Below are 14,385 nucleotides of genomic sequence, written 5' to 3'. Positions count from 1 at the left end.
GAGCTTGTGTGCTTCTTCCTGAGACTCATCGCTAATTGTCTTGAAGTTTGACCTTGCTAAGTCCTTACAGAGAAAATGACAGGTTTCAGCTTAATTAGCTTTTGTTTCTCTAAGTGCACACAAAACAATGCTGCATTTAAGCTCTTACTGAGCGATCGGTGGCAGAAAGAAGCTGAAGGGTTTCTTTCTTTCTTTCTCTCTGACACCCACCTCTGCTAACGAACCTGGGTAATCAGCCAGCCTGTGCAGAGCACCTCTTCTCCTTCAGCAGGAGCTGAAAGTGCTTTAGCAGCTGGATGCGGGACCAGATCTGGGACACACTGGCAGAATTCCCACTTACTTCAATGGGACCAAGATTGATCCTACATGAGACACTATCAAATGCAGCCACCTGTGGGGAGGGAGTGGGGGAACGCAGCAGCTGTTTAGCAGCGCATGGTAACACAGAAACAAGAGTTCAGGCTCGGAAATGAAGAATACCATATCCAATTGCAGCTGCAGGTGGAATTTAGGTGAGCAGAACGCTATTGCCGCAGTTGGGATTTGGCGTCAGCTTTCAGGCCGGCAGTATCCTGGGACCTTTCCCAGCAAAGGGTCAGAAGCATCATGGTCTAATGGACACAGCATGGGACTGGGAATCAGGCATCCTTGAGTGCACCAATGCGGATGTCCTTGGAAATAACATGCTGACCGTCAGTTAACAAAATAGCCTCCTTAACCTTTAATAAATCCCCTGAAACACAGGGGGCTGTGCTGAAGGCTAGAAGAGGAGGTGGAGCAGTCAGCCTATTTATTTTCCTGCCTAAAGATTTTTTTTTTCCCCCTCAAAAATTTCCCTCTCCCTGTAACTGTGGATAGAAGCAGTAATACCTGATTAAACAAATGAACAACTCTTCCTTCGCCCCAATTATCCCCATCCTGAAAACACTCTGAGGGGTGGGAGACAGTCACACTCCCTTAGAGCCAAAGCTGCTCCTGAGGCAGTCCAAGATGGATGGGCGATCAATTTGGCTTGAGGGTAACTGTAAAATACAATGTCAGTGCAGTCTTAAAGGACAACGATAGTTGCTAATCATCTAGAAATGCATGCATTAAAAAGCTATTATTGAATTTAAATTAATAAGCATACAGCTGCCTAGTGTGTATTGCTTTGCATGTATTAATCTAAGTCACTGTGAGGCCCACGGCTTCTCTAAGTTGTTTCCGTAGACTCACTCTGTTGGTCTTAGGCACGTCCTCAGTGGAGGGGTGAATTTCAGACAGTCCTTACTCAGGTAGGACTTCTGAAGTAAGACACTTTAGATTACTGAACCTTGCATTAATATCCTTGCCATTCCCATGACATGCTGCAGACTTTGTTTCTCTGAAATCTTGTATTTTACTCTGTAGTTTGACATAGGTTTAAAAAAGAAGCAAAAACTCAGAATTTGCTGTTTATTATAGTATGAACGATATATACATTTATTTCAGTTACCTTTGCATATAAGAATGAAATATTTAGTAAAACAGCAGGCATAGCAAACACATAGCTTATTTAAGCCATACTTCAGTTATCATATCAACTCAACCATTTACAAATAGATACTCTTATCAAAATGTTTCAGTCATATTACTCTATAAATAGTTATACTACAGAGTGAAAATCAGCCTCACTCACAAAGTCAGCCTAAGTACCACTCATGCCTTACAAATTAAAAAAGAAAGTATATGGCATACAATTCCTGTGCTGGGCTTCTGGAGGAGTGACGAATTTCACCTTAGGAGAAAATATGTCTTTACTGGTCAAATGTGAGGTATTAATCATAATCCTTGCAGCCAGTCCATTTAAGGGTGACTTTTCATTTTGGAATTTGGAATTTGGAGATTATATGTTTTTGTAATCTCTTCCTTTCTTCCCAGCCAATACACATCCTGAGACAGCCAGTGGGGGAGAGGGGAATAGAGATGCATGCATCATCAAAAATGAAAAAATTATGTAAATGTTTGGAGATAACATATTTTAATTTTTCATTTGTATTTTCATAGATTCGTATGCTTTGTATCCAGTTTTTACAGCCAAGATATGTTCATAGGCTGTCTTAAAATGTGATTATTACAATTAATTTCTACAGAAAATGTCCTTGAAGAAAGTCACATAAAGACTCCAAAAGAGGACATGAACAACTTCTGATGCTGCTTTTTCTTTTCTTTTTTTGAAAACACATGGAAATATAAAATATTTTCCACTTCCACTTACAACTTTCCCATTTTTTCCTGATGTTTTTGCAAAGAGAGACTTGAAAGTGCAGATTTTAAAAGTATTTAAAGAAAAAAAAATATTTTCTTAGTGAAAAACATTTTAATAAACATATTTTAAAATGAAAATGACAGCATTTTTAAAAATAAAGCATTTTAAAATATGAAAATAAATTTAGAAAGTGGAAATCTGTGAAATTCTGTTCATGTATTTTTATTTCTATATTTCTGGCAAGTATAGATAACAGACCTAATAACAGATTAGATTTTCTGGATCTGTTTATATTGACAGTATTTCAGCAATTAAAAAAATATATCTTCTGTAAATCTACCCTCAACTTCAGCCTGGACCAGAGAAATGGCACAATGGTCTTTAATACTCTCAGCATAGTCATTTAAGCCGTAGACTTTGCCCCTTGAAAATATACTGTGTTGTCTCCATACCAAAATATCTGCCCAAGCCTTCTGTTCCTCTTACTGCTTCATCATATGGTGCACCACCAGAAAGCATCTGGCTTTAGGCATGGTTCCTTTTAGTAGGAGGAATAACATGAAAAAAATGAGTGGAACACAAAAAGCAAACCAAACACACACATACACGCAAAAAAACCCCAAAAAACCAAAAAAACCCCAAACCCCCAAAACAAACAAAACCAAAAAGCCAAAACAACCTCCCCCAAAAAAACAAACCAAAACCAAAAAACCCCACTCCAGCCCCCCCAAAAAAAAACCCCAAACCCAGCCAAAGCACTTATACACCATAAAAGGAAGGGAACAGAATATGAAACACCACCAAAACTGAGATGTGTCTGGGCTCCTTACAAATATCACAACCATCTATGGCTGTAAAGATGATTTCCTTGGCTTGTATTGTTTGAAACTATTAAGCAGCAGTCCATATCAATCAAAAAAAATCACCTGGAAATGTTCTTCTGGTTTTTTATATCACATGGAAAATCTTATGCTTTAAAGCACAAAAGACTTTGATTTTAAATTGGAGAATTATACACAGCAACCACATAAGCAAAAAGAGAAAGGAGAGCTTTAAGCAACAGTCCCAAAAATTTCCTTTGTAAATGAAAACTCCATCTGGTCTCCAATTTACCTCGCCGTGTTTGGTTTGCATCTGTGACTGAATGCAAAAGCTAGTGCTTAGGAAAGTCATCGTCTGAAGGCAGACTGTGATACTATGACTTTGTAGGGATGTTTATATGTCGAGGAAACACCAGATCCGGAAGTATTCCTCCATATAAAAGTGGGGTTACCTGACAGACCGGAGAGTCTCAAAGGCAGGAGACAATGGGCTTAACTGGTGGAATAAAAAAAACAAGCAAGTAAAAACCCAGTCTTGCTACAGCTGTCAGACCAGATGTTTCAGCCACACATTGGAAAGTGATAAACTCAAGATTACAATTTGTTATGTATCCTTACCTGACCAAAAAAGGAAAACAAATGCTGGTGTTTCTAACACATTTTAGGATAACCACTATTTTGATATATAGAAATAAAATATTACAAATCTGCCTTTTAGAATTTATAATTAAACTCTTTTCCCATGCCTTCTTTTTTGTTACTGTAATTAACTTATTTTACAAACCTCGAAATCTGGATTACAACTGCAAAGAATGTCACACTTCAGCTAATGACAGAAGCCTAGTTCAGGGTAATATTAGCAACACTATAGTACAATATTACAATAGAGACCATTTAAAGTTTATAAAAGGTAACAATATATTAAAGAGACATGTGGGCTTAATTTTCCATTCATGCAGATGTAATTCCTTAGACCTCCACATCTCGTCTACAACTGTGTGCAAGAAGAACCAGGCCAATATACTCTACAGAATAACATACAGCTTTGGGTGTTTGACTACCAGACTATAAATAGATTATAGTCTACTTCGGCTATGATTCAGTTCTAGAAGGATTTTAATCTCTGCTGTCAGTGGAAGCTGAGCTGAACCTTGACTCTTGAAATCACATTTGCCTTCTGCAAATTAATCTCTATAATAAAATGAACAGAAAATAAGACATTTGTATATGCACTCCTATACACATATGCTTATATGACAAAACATTAGCAAACTCAATTTCCATTAGTCATTATTAAATATTGAGACATTATTATGAGACATGGGCTCATTACATGAATAATGAGTAATAACAACAAATAATTATGCATTATCTGAAATGTTAAATGCAGATCAATACCCATAATGGTTAGATTAAAGGGTTCATAGCATTTGAACTGCAGGGATCTTCTGATCTCAAAAGCACGTGAACCAGAGGAAATCTGTTGCATTTAACCTAATTATTTCATTATGAGTGACATAAGAACCAGGTCCAAAATCTACGTAAGAACTGAAAAGTATTCAGGTTCTTAGATACCTCAAGCAATGTAAGTTTAACTGCTTGGAGAGAAAAGTATTTGCTTATGGCATGCACACACGTTCACACCTGTTGTTGGAATGGTTTCCAGTAACGGAACTAGTTTATCACAATAAGTGTTAATACTTTATTCTTTTTTCTGCTAATCCCATTTTCTGTTTTATTTTAACTGACTGCAAGATCGCTACAAAGTTTAGGGCCCTGTTGGGTTTTAAAGCTTATGTCAGTTTTCAGCATTTTTGTAACTACAGCTCACATTGTGCTGGTTACTCTAAGAATCTGTTTGAAACTACTTCAGTTCAGCCCAACACTGACCTTTTGCTGAAATAGGGTGAATGGAAAGGTTTTGTGGAAGGAAAAAATAATGTATTAATAATTGGACTCCTGTTTGAATGCATATGTAAATAAATATCTATGTTGTATCATATGCAATAAGGGATCTGTTTAAAACCTACAGTTATTAAGGTGGAGGCAGCATTTTTCCACTCTGGACCAAAACTTTGTTTAACTTCATTTTTATGGAGCTCTTGAAGGAGGCAAGGCTCAGTTTCATTTAACTGTGGGCCTGTTGGGGCTCATAGTACAGCTCACAGCGGCCCAGCTGACCCCCAAAACATTGATTTGAAATTTAAGCAGACTTAGAGTTGAGACTTTAAATTATACAGAAGATTAATTTTTTTGAAAAGAGGGGGATCCTCTCCTGTTACAGTTTCTGGGCTAGCTCATCCTCTGAACCTCTCTCTGGGACTGCAGGTTGTGGAAAGACCCACTGCTCCTCCTGCTCCTACTCCTGGGTTTGCATTGCTGAGTCCTGCCTCACAAAACCCTGTCTTACCTCCTGTAGTAATCCCTCATCTGTCCCTCTCATTCCCTGGTCTCCAAGGTCCTTTGGCCTCCTTGCATGTGTAATACCTGCTGTGCATGAGGAGCCATGCTAGCCCTGCCAGCTATAGCATACATCTTACCCAGTGTATCAAAACACAGACTTTTATCTATGCAATATTATTAAATATGCTCCCTGGGGTGGCATGAACCCAATACAGCACACTGGTTTGGAGGATATTGAATTTATTTCCCATGATGGAAGAGGCCTTATATCTCACTTGGGGTTTTACGCTACCAGTGTACCCCAGACTGATGAGGTCATTTCTTTAAGAAGAATCTCATTGCAACAACATTTGAAATAAAAGAAATGAAAGTCATTTTTAAGAGTAATAACATTTTAATTCAACCATTTAACTCTAATGCTCCCAGCACTGAGACCCTTAGTCATCCCAGACTTCTACTAAAGTCAGTAGGGGGGGTTCATTTGTAGAATACATACCTCCAATCATATCTAAACATAAATCAGATGATTTAGTTTTCATGGAGGAGAAAAAAAAATATGGAAGAAGAAATTGATTTGCTTTTTTATGAAGTAGGCAAACATGTGATGAGAGTTGTCTGAAATGCAGTAATTGAAGTACTGCGTCACCACCGGGGAGAAGAGTAGGTCCTTTGTCAGTGCATGTGAGTGCAGACCACCTGTTATTCCATACCCTTGGTGTGGTTCCACTCATTTGCCTAATGTCCAAGTCAGAGAAATGGGACTTTGTGGACTGATAAAAATCTAATAAGGAATAATTGGGCAGGTTCTGTACGGTGACAGCATAACCTTCCAGCCAAGAATACTGAGTATCCCTGTCTTAGGGTGCTTTATATGTAGTAGTTTAATACCCCCCATACCTCCTTTAAGTAGTCTTAATTGGCCTTAAAATCAAGGTACCCAAAATGACGAGCCTCTTGTGGAATGCCTGGCCTACATTATTTTGCAGCAAAAATGCCAAAAAGGTCTCTGCGTGTTCTCAAAGTACTGTACGACTGGTTAGTATCTTCAGCATCAGTCTCTCTGCTGATTAAAGGTCCTGTGCTGAGAAATTCCCTCCTCCCCACAGATGTATTTTATAGTATTTAGCACTCAGTGCTTTACACTATCAAAGCATTGCACGCATGCTATCTAGTATCTCCTAATTAACTCATACATCTCCTATTAAAAAAGCATCTAAAATTAATGACATATGGTAACGCTGGCTTTTATACAACACATGCAAACTCAGTTTTTGGGTTTTACAAGAAATGTGGGTAAGCTGAGATTCCTTTCTGAAATCTGACAAACACTTCGCCATATCTGACTTTCAACAGAGAGGAAATGAACAACGATGCAAATTGGATCTACACAATTATCGATCAGGGAGTGAATGCGCACACAAACACTAGCATGGGCAAGGGTGAATCTACAACTTTCAGAGCCAACGTTTTCGGTTCCTTAGTGAGGTGCACACCAATTACAAGGGTTTCCCACAGACTTTGCTCTCAAGATCTGTAGAATGCATGAGAAGAAAAGTCTGTCGGTTTGGTATCCATCAAAGCTCTCTTCCATGTGAGGAAGTGGTTAATTTGTCATTTCACACTCAGAAAGGCGTGAAAGGCAAAACGGAGGGAGGTTAGATGGAAGAGAGGAAAGGGGGGCTGTGGCTCATGAGAAGAGACAGTAGGCCTGATTCTGAGCTTGTGTTTGTTGCTGCATATCAGGAATAAAATCAATGAAATCACATTGACATAAAATAGACAAGAGTGAGGCCAGTGTTTCTTGCTTATATGGAAAAAATTACACTATTAAAACCAAAATATGAACCAAGGAACAAGGAACACTTTACAAATGGAATTATGGTATATAGCAAATTTCTAACTTACAAGTTTTATTTACACATGGACATCTTTTGTTTTATTTAATTATAATAAAAGTATTAATTCCAACAATGCAAATTTTCAACTTAAAAATACATAAGACCTTTGGGAGAAAATCCCAAAGAATACACACATCTGAGGAATGTCAGCTCTGTGTCAAGAGCACCGGTCTCAGCCACTAAATATTTTCCCTCATCGTCTTTTGTTTTAGCTTTGTTGTTGTCTTTTTTCTTCTTTTCCTCTGCATAAAACAAAGCTAGCAAAGGGCCAGAGAAACAGCCAGAGTCAAACCTTTGGAGAGATAGGAGAGGTGCAGGCAGGAATCCCAGTATTTGTTAATAGGATTTGTGCATATACCTCCCATGGACCACTTAGGAAATTTACTCCCAAGCATCTTGGTGGCAGTTTCAATTAGAGTCAACATTTCATTTCAGCAGATGGACTGCAAACTGGTGGCTACTCAAACTCTAATGAGTAACGCTCGATAATTCCCCCCTCTTAAACTATGATTATGCTTTGTGTTTCTTTTATGGGGAGAATGAATGTTGTCCCTAAGCCAATACTTAATTTGATTTTTTGCAGTGCCTCTCTGTGCTAGCAAACCCCACCCATGTGCCTGTATACAAGCCCAATGGGTAAATTAGCGGGTATTTTTGCAGATCTGTCACACATTTCTACCATGCTTTTTATTCAGAAAGATGCCAAAGAACTAGAAATACATCTGCCCTCCCCTGAAATGTAGCCACCTCTGGGGTGGAATGTGGCAGCAAATATTAACATGGGAACACGGACACTAAATCCTATGTGAAAATTATGCAGGAAGTACAGAATACAGCTCATGTAGCCTCAGGCTACCCAGAAATCAGCTAAAAGTGTACATCTTTTCTTTTTAATGAATGCATTTGAAATTATTGCCTGGTGTGTGGTACTCCAATAAGGAACGTCTCATTTGGTATCGAATCCCATTGTACAGTCTCATACAGATTAATAGTGATGGTGAGTTATCTGATTTCAGTAAGAAGCAGTACTAATTCATAGGCAAGATGCACAAAACCAGAACACAGTATTTTTTTTTTTTCATGGAAAATGTCCTTTCTTTAAATAGCATTTACAAACTACGTAGACAGTGGCCTGGCTGGCTCATGGTGCCTTCGGTTTCGCTTTTTTTTCATCTCCTGCACATGCTTCCATTTGGCACCACCTTTGTTCCGCTGCCGCCGTTTCTCCCGGTGCCACATCTGTTCACAGTACTCATCCAGGCTAAAGCTGGGGCTGCTGACCAGCTGGATGTAGTCCTTGTACCTCAGCCGGGACTCCGTCAGCAAATCCCTCACCCGGCCCTCCTCATCCTCAGTTTTCTGAGTGCTTTCCATTTGCCCGTTCTCAATGACGTTTAAGTTCAGCTTCACGATGGTATGGACAAAGGTGTGCTCCTGGGCTTTGCAGAAATAGGCTCCCGCATCCCTTCTTTGCAAGCTGCGGATCAGCAGCCCATGCTCTGTTTTGATGATCCTTTCGTCAGCCTTCAGCTGTGGGATTGGACAAAGAAGAACGCAATACGTGAGTTTCATCAGCAAAACCAGAATGCGTGTCAGACCAATTCTGAGGTGGAGAAAAGGCTCGGCTGGCACACGGCATGCCCCGTCCCTCAGGTGCCAGCACGTGGTGGGACATGTGCAGCTGGGACAGACACCAGGAGATCCTTCCAATGTCTGAGTTCTGCTCCTAACTATAGCATCTGTATCACTGACATTTCAGCATGCAGTAGTAAAAGATATATCCTGTACAGCTGAAAGGACAGACAGTAACACTCATCACACCACAATGCATTAAGTTAGACTATGTTCTCCAAGGAAGGGTAGCTATTTAGTGCCACAAATCCCATCCATTTTTTAACTGCTCTTCTTGAGGTATCTGTAATGCACTCAATATACCAGGGTGCTTGAATGTATCTGGAGCGCTGAAGCTCTATTACGCTGAAAATAAATACTACGACTGATTTTCAAAGTGAAATGCTGTGATTCTGATCTTCTTCAAATGGATTTTACAAAAGGACGTTGATCCTGGCTTTGACTCATTGAGAAGTGATTAAAAGCACCCAATGAGGTTAGACAAATACAATCCAGTACAATCCTTTTATTAAGATCTGTGAAGAAGAACTTAGATGAAAAAATAAAGCAAAAAAAAAGAGCAAAGAAAAGAATGAGATTGCAAGTGAGAGCTGGAGTCTGTCAGCGTGGAACTGTAGTTTCATTTACGAATGGAAATATTTCAAAAAATACAGCAAGACTCACATGTTAAGAATAAGGTGCACCTTAGAGTAATAACACTGTCAGGTAAGTTACATATCTGGTGATCTGAAAATTATTTCCAAAATAACCTAAGACTAAAAAAAAGCATAAAAACAACCCAAAATCCAGGATGGGGCACTGGGCACCTAAGTATTCTTGCAGCTGGCGAACACAGAAGGTAAGTGATTTGCCAAAGACCATATAAAGATTAGTAGCAGAGGTGGAAGTAGAAAGCAGAGCCCTAACCCCCCAGTGTCCAACACCAGCATTTCCTTTGAAAATGATCCTGGTCTAGCCCAAAGCTGCCACCTCCCAGGCGTGCTATGTTCTGCTGCCACACAGAGGCTGCAGCACACAACCACACCGAAGGACCTGGAGTGCTGCTTGCTCAGCCTGCAGCAAAGCCAGGGCCTTAAATGCAGCCTCAGCACTGCTGGTGGCATTGTTATAATGTAGAAAAACTTCAGCACAAGGCTGAGTAGTGGGTTTAAGAAGGGGGGAGTGGGGGCAGAGAGAACCAACACAGAATCTGGAAAATTTCCCAGAGTGCACATCTGACCCTCCAGCAAACTTCAGAGGATGAAGATCAGGGAGGCATAAAGATGACTAAATTAGATTTATTCACAGTGGGTAAGCTACACACTGTTTCTTTATGTAAAAAATCTGCACATGATTCCCTCTTCTACTCCATGGGAAAAATTGTATACATACATATGATTCTCCATCTGTTACGATTCTAACTCACTAGTACTTTATCATAATAGGGTCTCTTGGAGCAAAGAGATGGATGAGATGACCTCCCAGGGCTTTTTGCTTTACCCTTTTCTAAGTTTCTATGATAATGACTTTGGAAGGGTTAAATAATTTGAGAGACTATTTAGAGATCACCAGAAAAAGCAATACACATATACATAATACATGCACAGAGAGACAAAGGGACTTTGGCTTGCTACTGTATCAGCTGTAACAGTCTTAAGTAACATACAGATGAGGTAGGTAGGGAGGTAGGTAGGTACGTAGGTAGATGGATGTGGATGGAGGGATGGATGGATGGATGGATATAGGCCTGTGTCCTACCATTGATCTGGCTGCAGAAGAGACAAGAAATCAACCGCTACAAAAGCCTGGTCAGAACATGGCTCTGGCTGCCTGACTCTGTGGCCAAGTATTTTTTGGCTCCTGCCACCAGTTGATGGTGTTGGGTCAACCCTGACCTTTAGTTTTCTTGTTTGTAAACTGTATATAAGCATGCCTACTTGGCACCAGCGGGGTGAAATCATACTAATTTCAGGAAATTCCTGGAAAATCGATTGTCCTGAAAACAGGTGCTACATGAGCACAAGCTACTTTTGATTTACTACACTGAATTTAAACCAGAGAAATCATGGTCAAAACACAAGCACAAACACAGAAGATAGCAGGGAGGGAGACTAGAAAAAAACACTTTTCCACCTCCAGAACCTACAGCGTAGGGCAGTAGTCCTCAGTTTTATCAGCTGGTGACACTTCATTCCAAGTAAACATTCCTTTCTTACAGTAAAAACAGGAGCATAAAATGTATACATGAATCCACAAATAAGTGGCTGTAGGCAGAAATATGTCTAGGGCAGGTGTTTCCTTGTGGTGCTGTACTCCACAGAGAGAAGCAGGAGCAGGGGCCAGGTGGAAGTGCTCGGAGGCTTGGCTGTTGCAATATGACAAGGAAGCCCCTCTTTTTTTTGCCCAGGCTTCATGTCAACATGAAGACCCAAGCCTGAGAAATTTAGGGAAAAGAATGGGAAGAAGCAGCTAATTTCCAGACATTTGGGTTCCATAAGGCACTATGCAAAGACCAAGTTCCCACATTGTCTGAGTGAAAACAGGACTGATCTCTCAGGGCTTGATGCAATTGCAGCAGTAGCATCTGCCTATCGGTGGCTCTGCCAGTATTGTAGTCTAGAGCGCCTTGACAGCTGTGTACCTCCTACACTTGGAAGATCTCCAGCTGGCTGTTTCAGCTGGCTGGGTGCCAGTCCAAAGAGCTCTCACTAGTGCTTCGCCTATTTTCAGTGAAAAGAAGGCAGAATAATGGCAGATCTAGACTTGAAAAGATCACTGGACCCCCAAGTCCAGCACCCTGCTACTCATAACTGTTTACCACTTGTGCAGCAGCCATCACTTTCTAGTCGTAAATGTGTTAACTGATGGAGTTGCCCCCCTCTGCCTTGGGATACTGCAGAGAAAGCTTACAGAGTCTAAATTGGTTGTGTCCCTTAATCCCAGGCCATCACGACTCCTATTTTTAATGAAGCAGCATTCTTACAGAATGTCCTGTGTTAACCTTGGATATTGATTTACGGTGACTGTCAGCTCCTCCTTCTCTGTGCCTTCATTGTTCATTCCTTTCTTATCCTCTGGCAGGATGAAATTATGGCTCCGATTTCACACGTATTGAGCAACACTTCATTACTGTTTTCCCCCCTCACTTCTCTTTTTGGTATCCTGTTTATGTTGTTTTACCCATAGGTTCAGAACTCTTCCTGTCTTTCCTCTCTATTTTCCCCCCACAGGGCTCTGGAGTTTCATAAACACCTGGCATTTCATTACTTGGTAGTAGATCTTTAACCTTTCACTTGAATGCTTAATGTGCTCTTTGGTTCCTGACCTATAGATGTAAAACATATTTTATTAAATTTTGAGGAAAATGAAAAGACTAGTTAGATAAAAGACATCATTTTGTTTTGGTCAATTGTGGATTCACTGCTCCCCCCCCCAATATGTCATAGTCAATAACTCTCCTAAAATATTTGTAAATGGGATTTAAGAGTTCAGAAGCACAAAGGCTTTAATTCATAAAAGCTTGCTGACATGTGCTTAAATTTGAGCATACAACAGAAATTAAACATGAGAGACATAGCTTTGTTCAATAGGGAACAAATTATAAACCACAAAAATGAAGCAATTGATTACCATTAACTTTCTTTTCTTAGTGGAGTGGGAGCAGATTTTTGACAATATTTTATCAATAAATTGTACTTTTCATCCCCCATGATAAGCACATAAGTTTGCTTAAAATTACAATACCTGAATTATGGCACATGCCATAGATACTGGCAATATTTGACAAAGGGAAAAGATCTCCATGCAAATCAAACACTTGATTTTCACAACCTGAGTTTAACAATGGAGGAAAAATAGGCATTGCCAATATTGATGGCAAATCTTTAAACAATCAGTAAGTTGGAAAACAACCAAGGATTTGAAAGTGCTGTGGCACCAGGTTAGGTCAATGCCTTTTGTCCTTTGCTAATGATGTGTTTAGATAGCTCCCTCTTTACAAATAATTCACATGTCAACTCTTTCACAGTTAAAACACTGCACCTGTCTGGGAGAAGAAAGTGGCTTCAAAGCCTGCCTTCCCTCATTAATCAACATGTGAAAAGATGTTAGAGGTAAAGCTGGACTAATCATGGGTTAGCTGCAACCCCTGAACAAACTGAGAGGAGGAGAAAGGAAAATTAGGAACATTTGCTGAGAATTCACATTCATCTTCGTTTTTTTATTGTTTTCTTCTTCATCCTCATCATTTGACTGGAAATAAAGATCAGTCTGGGTTTTTTTGGCTTTATTGTTACACATGACTTTGTTTCTCTCATACTGGGAAAATAATCATTTAACTCCAACGCAGTTGTAGAGTTAATTTCTCTTTCCTTTTTTTTTTTTTTTTGTTTTAACATCTTTTTTATTTACCAAGAAGCTACAGGAAAAAATGAAGAACATGTTGCTGGTACAATATCATTATGGAGATGCATGATTCCTATTATTTTCAAGGTGAAGCTAACTTCTTATTCTGAAACTAAATTTTAAACTCCTACTCCCCCAGTATATCCAAATCAAAGCAGAAATGTCACGTGTTGTATCTCAGTTCAGAGTTACTTCTTTTTTTTCCCCAGAAAACTGTCCAAAATATTAGTCTTACTTAAGAATCTCAAGGTATTAGGGGGAAAAAAAAGCACCAATGAGTCATATAATAAAATAAAAGAGTGAAAGCGTGAGAGCTATAAGTTGTCCCTAGGCTGCAGAATGAATCTCTTATTTTTCCCCCTCTCAATCTCTTTCTCATTGACCTAAGGATTCAAACACTGAACTATACTCCTCTAACAGAAGGTACTACTAGAAACTCAGACCTTGGTGTATGTCCTCTTCCTTACTTAGCTCTCATCCAACTCCCAGATTTTAGGGCTGGCACTGAATCTGTGACCTTTTTTCACAAGATGCTGCTGACCAGGTGTTTGTAACAAAGAAAATCGCGATCATGATGCAAAAATATCCAGCCATATAAAGATATGGAAATTTATGTCTTGGATAGACTGAAAAATGTCTTCTCAGTCTGGCTAAAATGTGGAATGGAAACAACATCTCTTTGCTCTGATGGGGGAGACTCTTGTGCCTAGCAAGATGGCCTGTCCAAGAGTGAGTCACACTCTTGTACCTACCAAAACATCAGATGCCCGTTAAGCTGGGTCCGTCAGAAAAACACAGCCCAGATTGTGGGGCAGGAATATGGAAAAGGTGAGAACCGCTGAAGAAGAAACTGAAATGTCCTCCTGCCTTTTGGTGGATTTATTTTCACCCCCAGGTATGAATAGAGCAGGAAGGAGAGAGTTAAGAGTGATCTGCACCTATTCTGTCACTTCAGACTGTATGGCTTGTCCTGTCCCCTGCAAGGGGACGTGGCAGCTTGGCAGACCTGGAGCCGCAGGAG

General features: G+C 39.8%; 1 protein-coding gene across 3 annotated transcripts in view; it reads right to left on the bottom strand.

Annotated features, from left to right (window-relative positions):
* Positions 1–1,427: 1,427 nt before the first annotated feature.
* Positions 1,428–14,385, bottom strand: part of SEMA3D (semaphorin 3D) — a 151,905-nt gene continuing 138,947 nt past the window's right edge. For 2 of the 3 annotated variants that reach the window (XM_076358893.1, XM_076358981.1), the window contains exon 18: positions 3,942–8,879. In XM_076358893.1, the coding sequence (XP_076215008.1) occupies positions 8,466–8,879 (414 nt within the window). In that variant the 3' untranslated portion in view covers positions 3,942–8,465. Of the gene's footprint in view, positions 3,545–3,941; positions 8,880–14,385 lie in introns of those variants that run through there. The other variant, XM_076359065.1, reaches the window with a different exon arrangement.

Source organism: Aptenodytes patagonicus, chromosome 1 (assembly GCF_965638725.1).
Source record: "Aptenodytes patagonicus chromosome 1, bAptPat1.pri.cur, whole genome shotgun sequence".
Lineage (NCBI taxonomy): Eukaryota > Metazoa > Chordata > Aves > Sphenisciformes > Spheniscidae > Aptenodytes > Aptenodytes patagonicus.
Note: the sequence above shows the minus strand (reverse complement) of the source record. Positions and strands in the feature narration are given on the sequence as shown.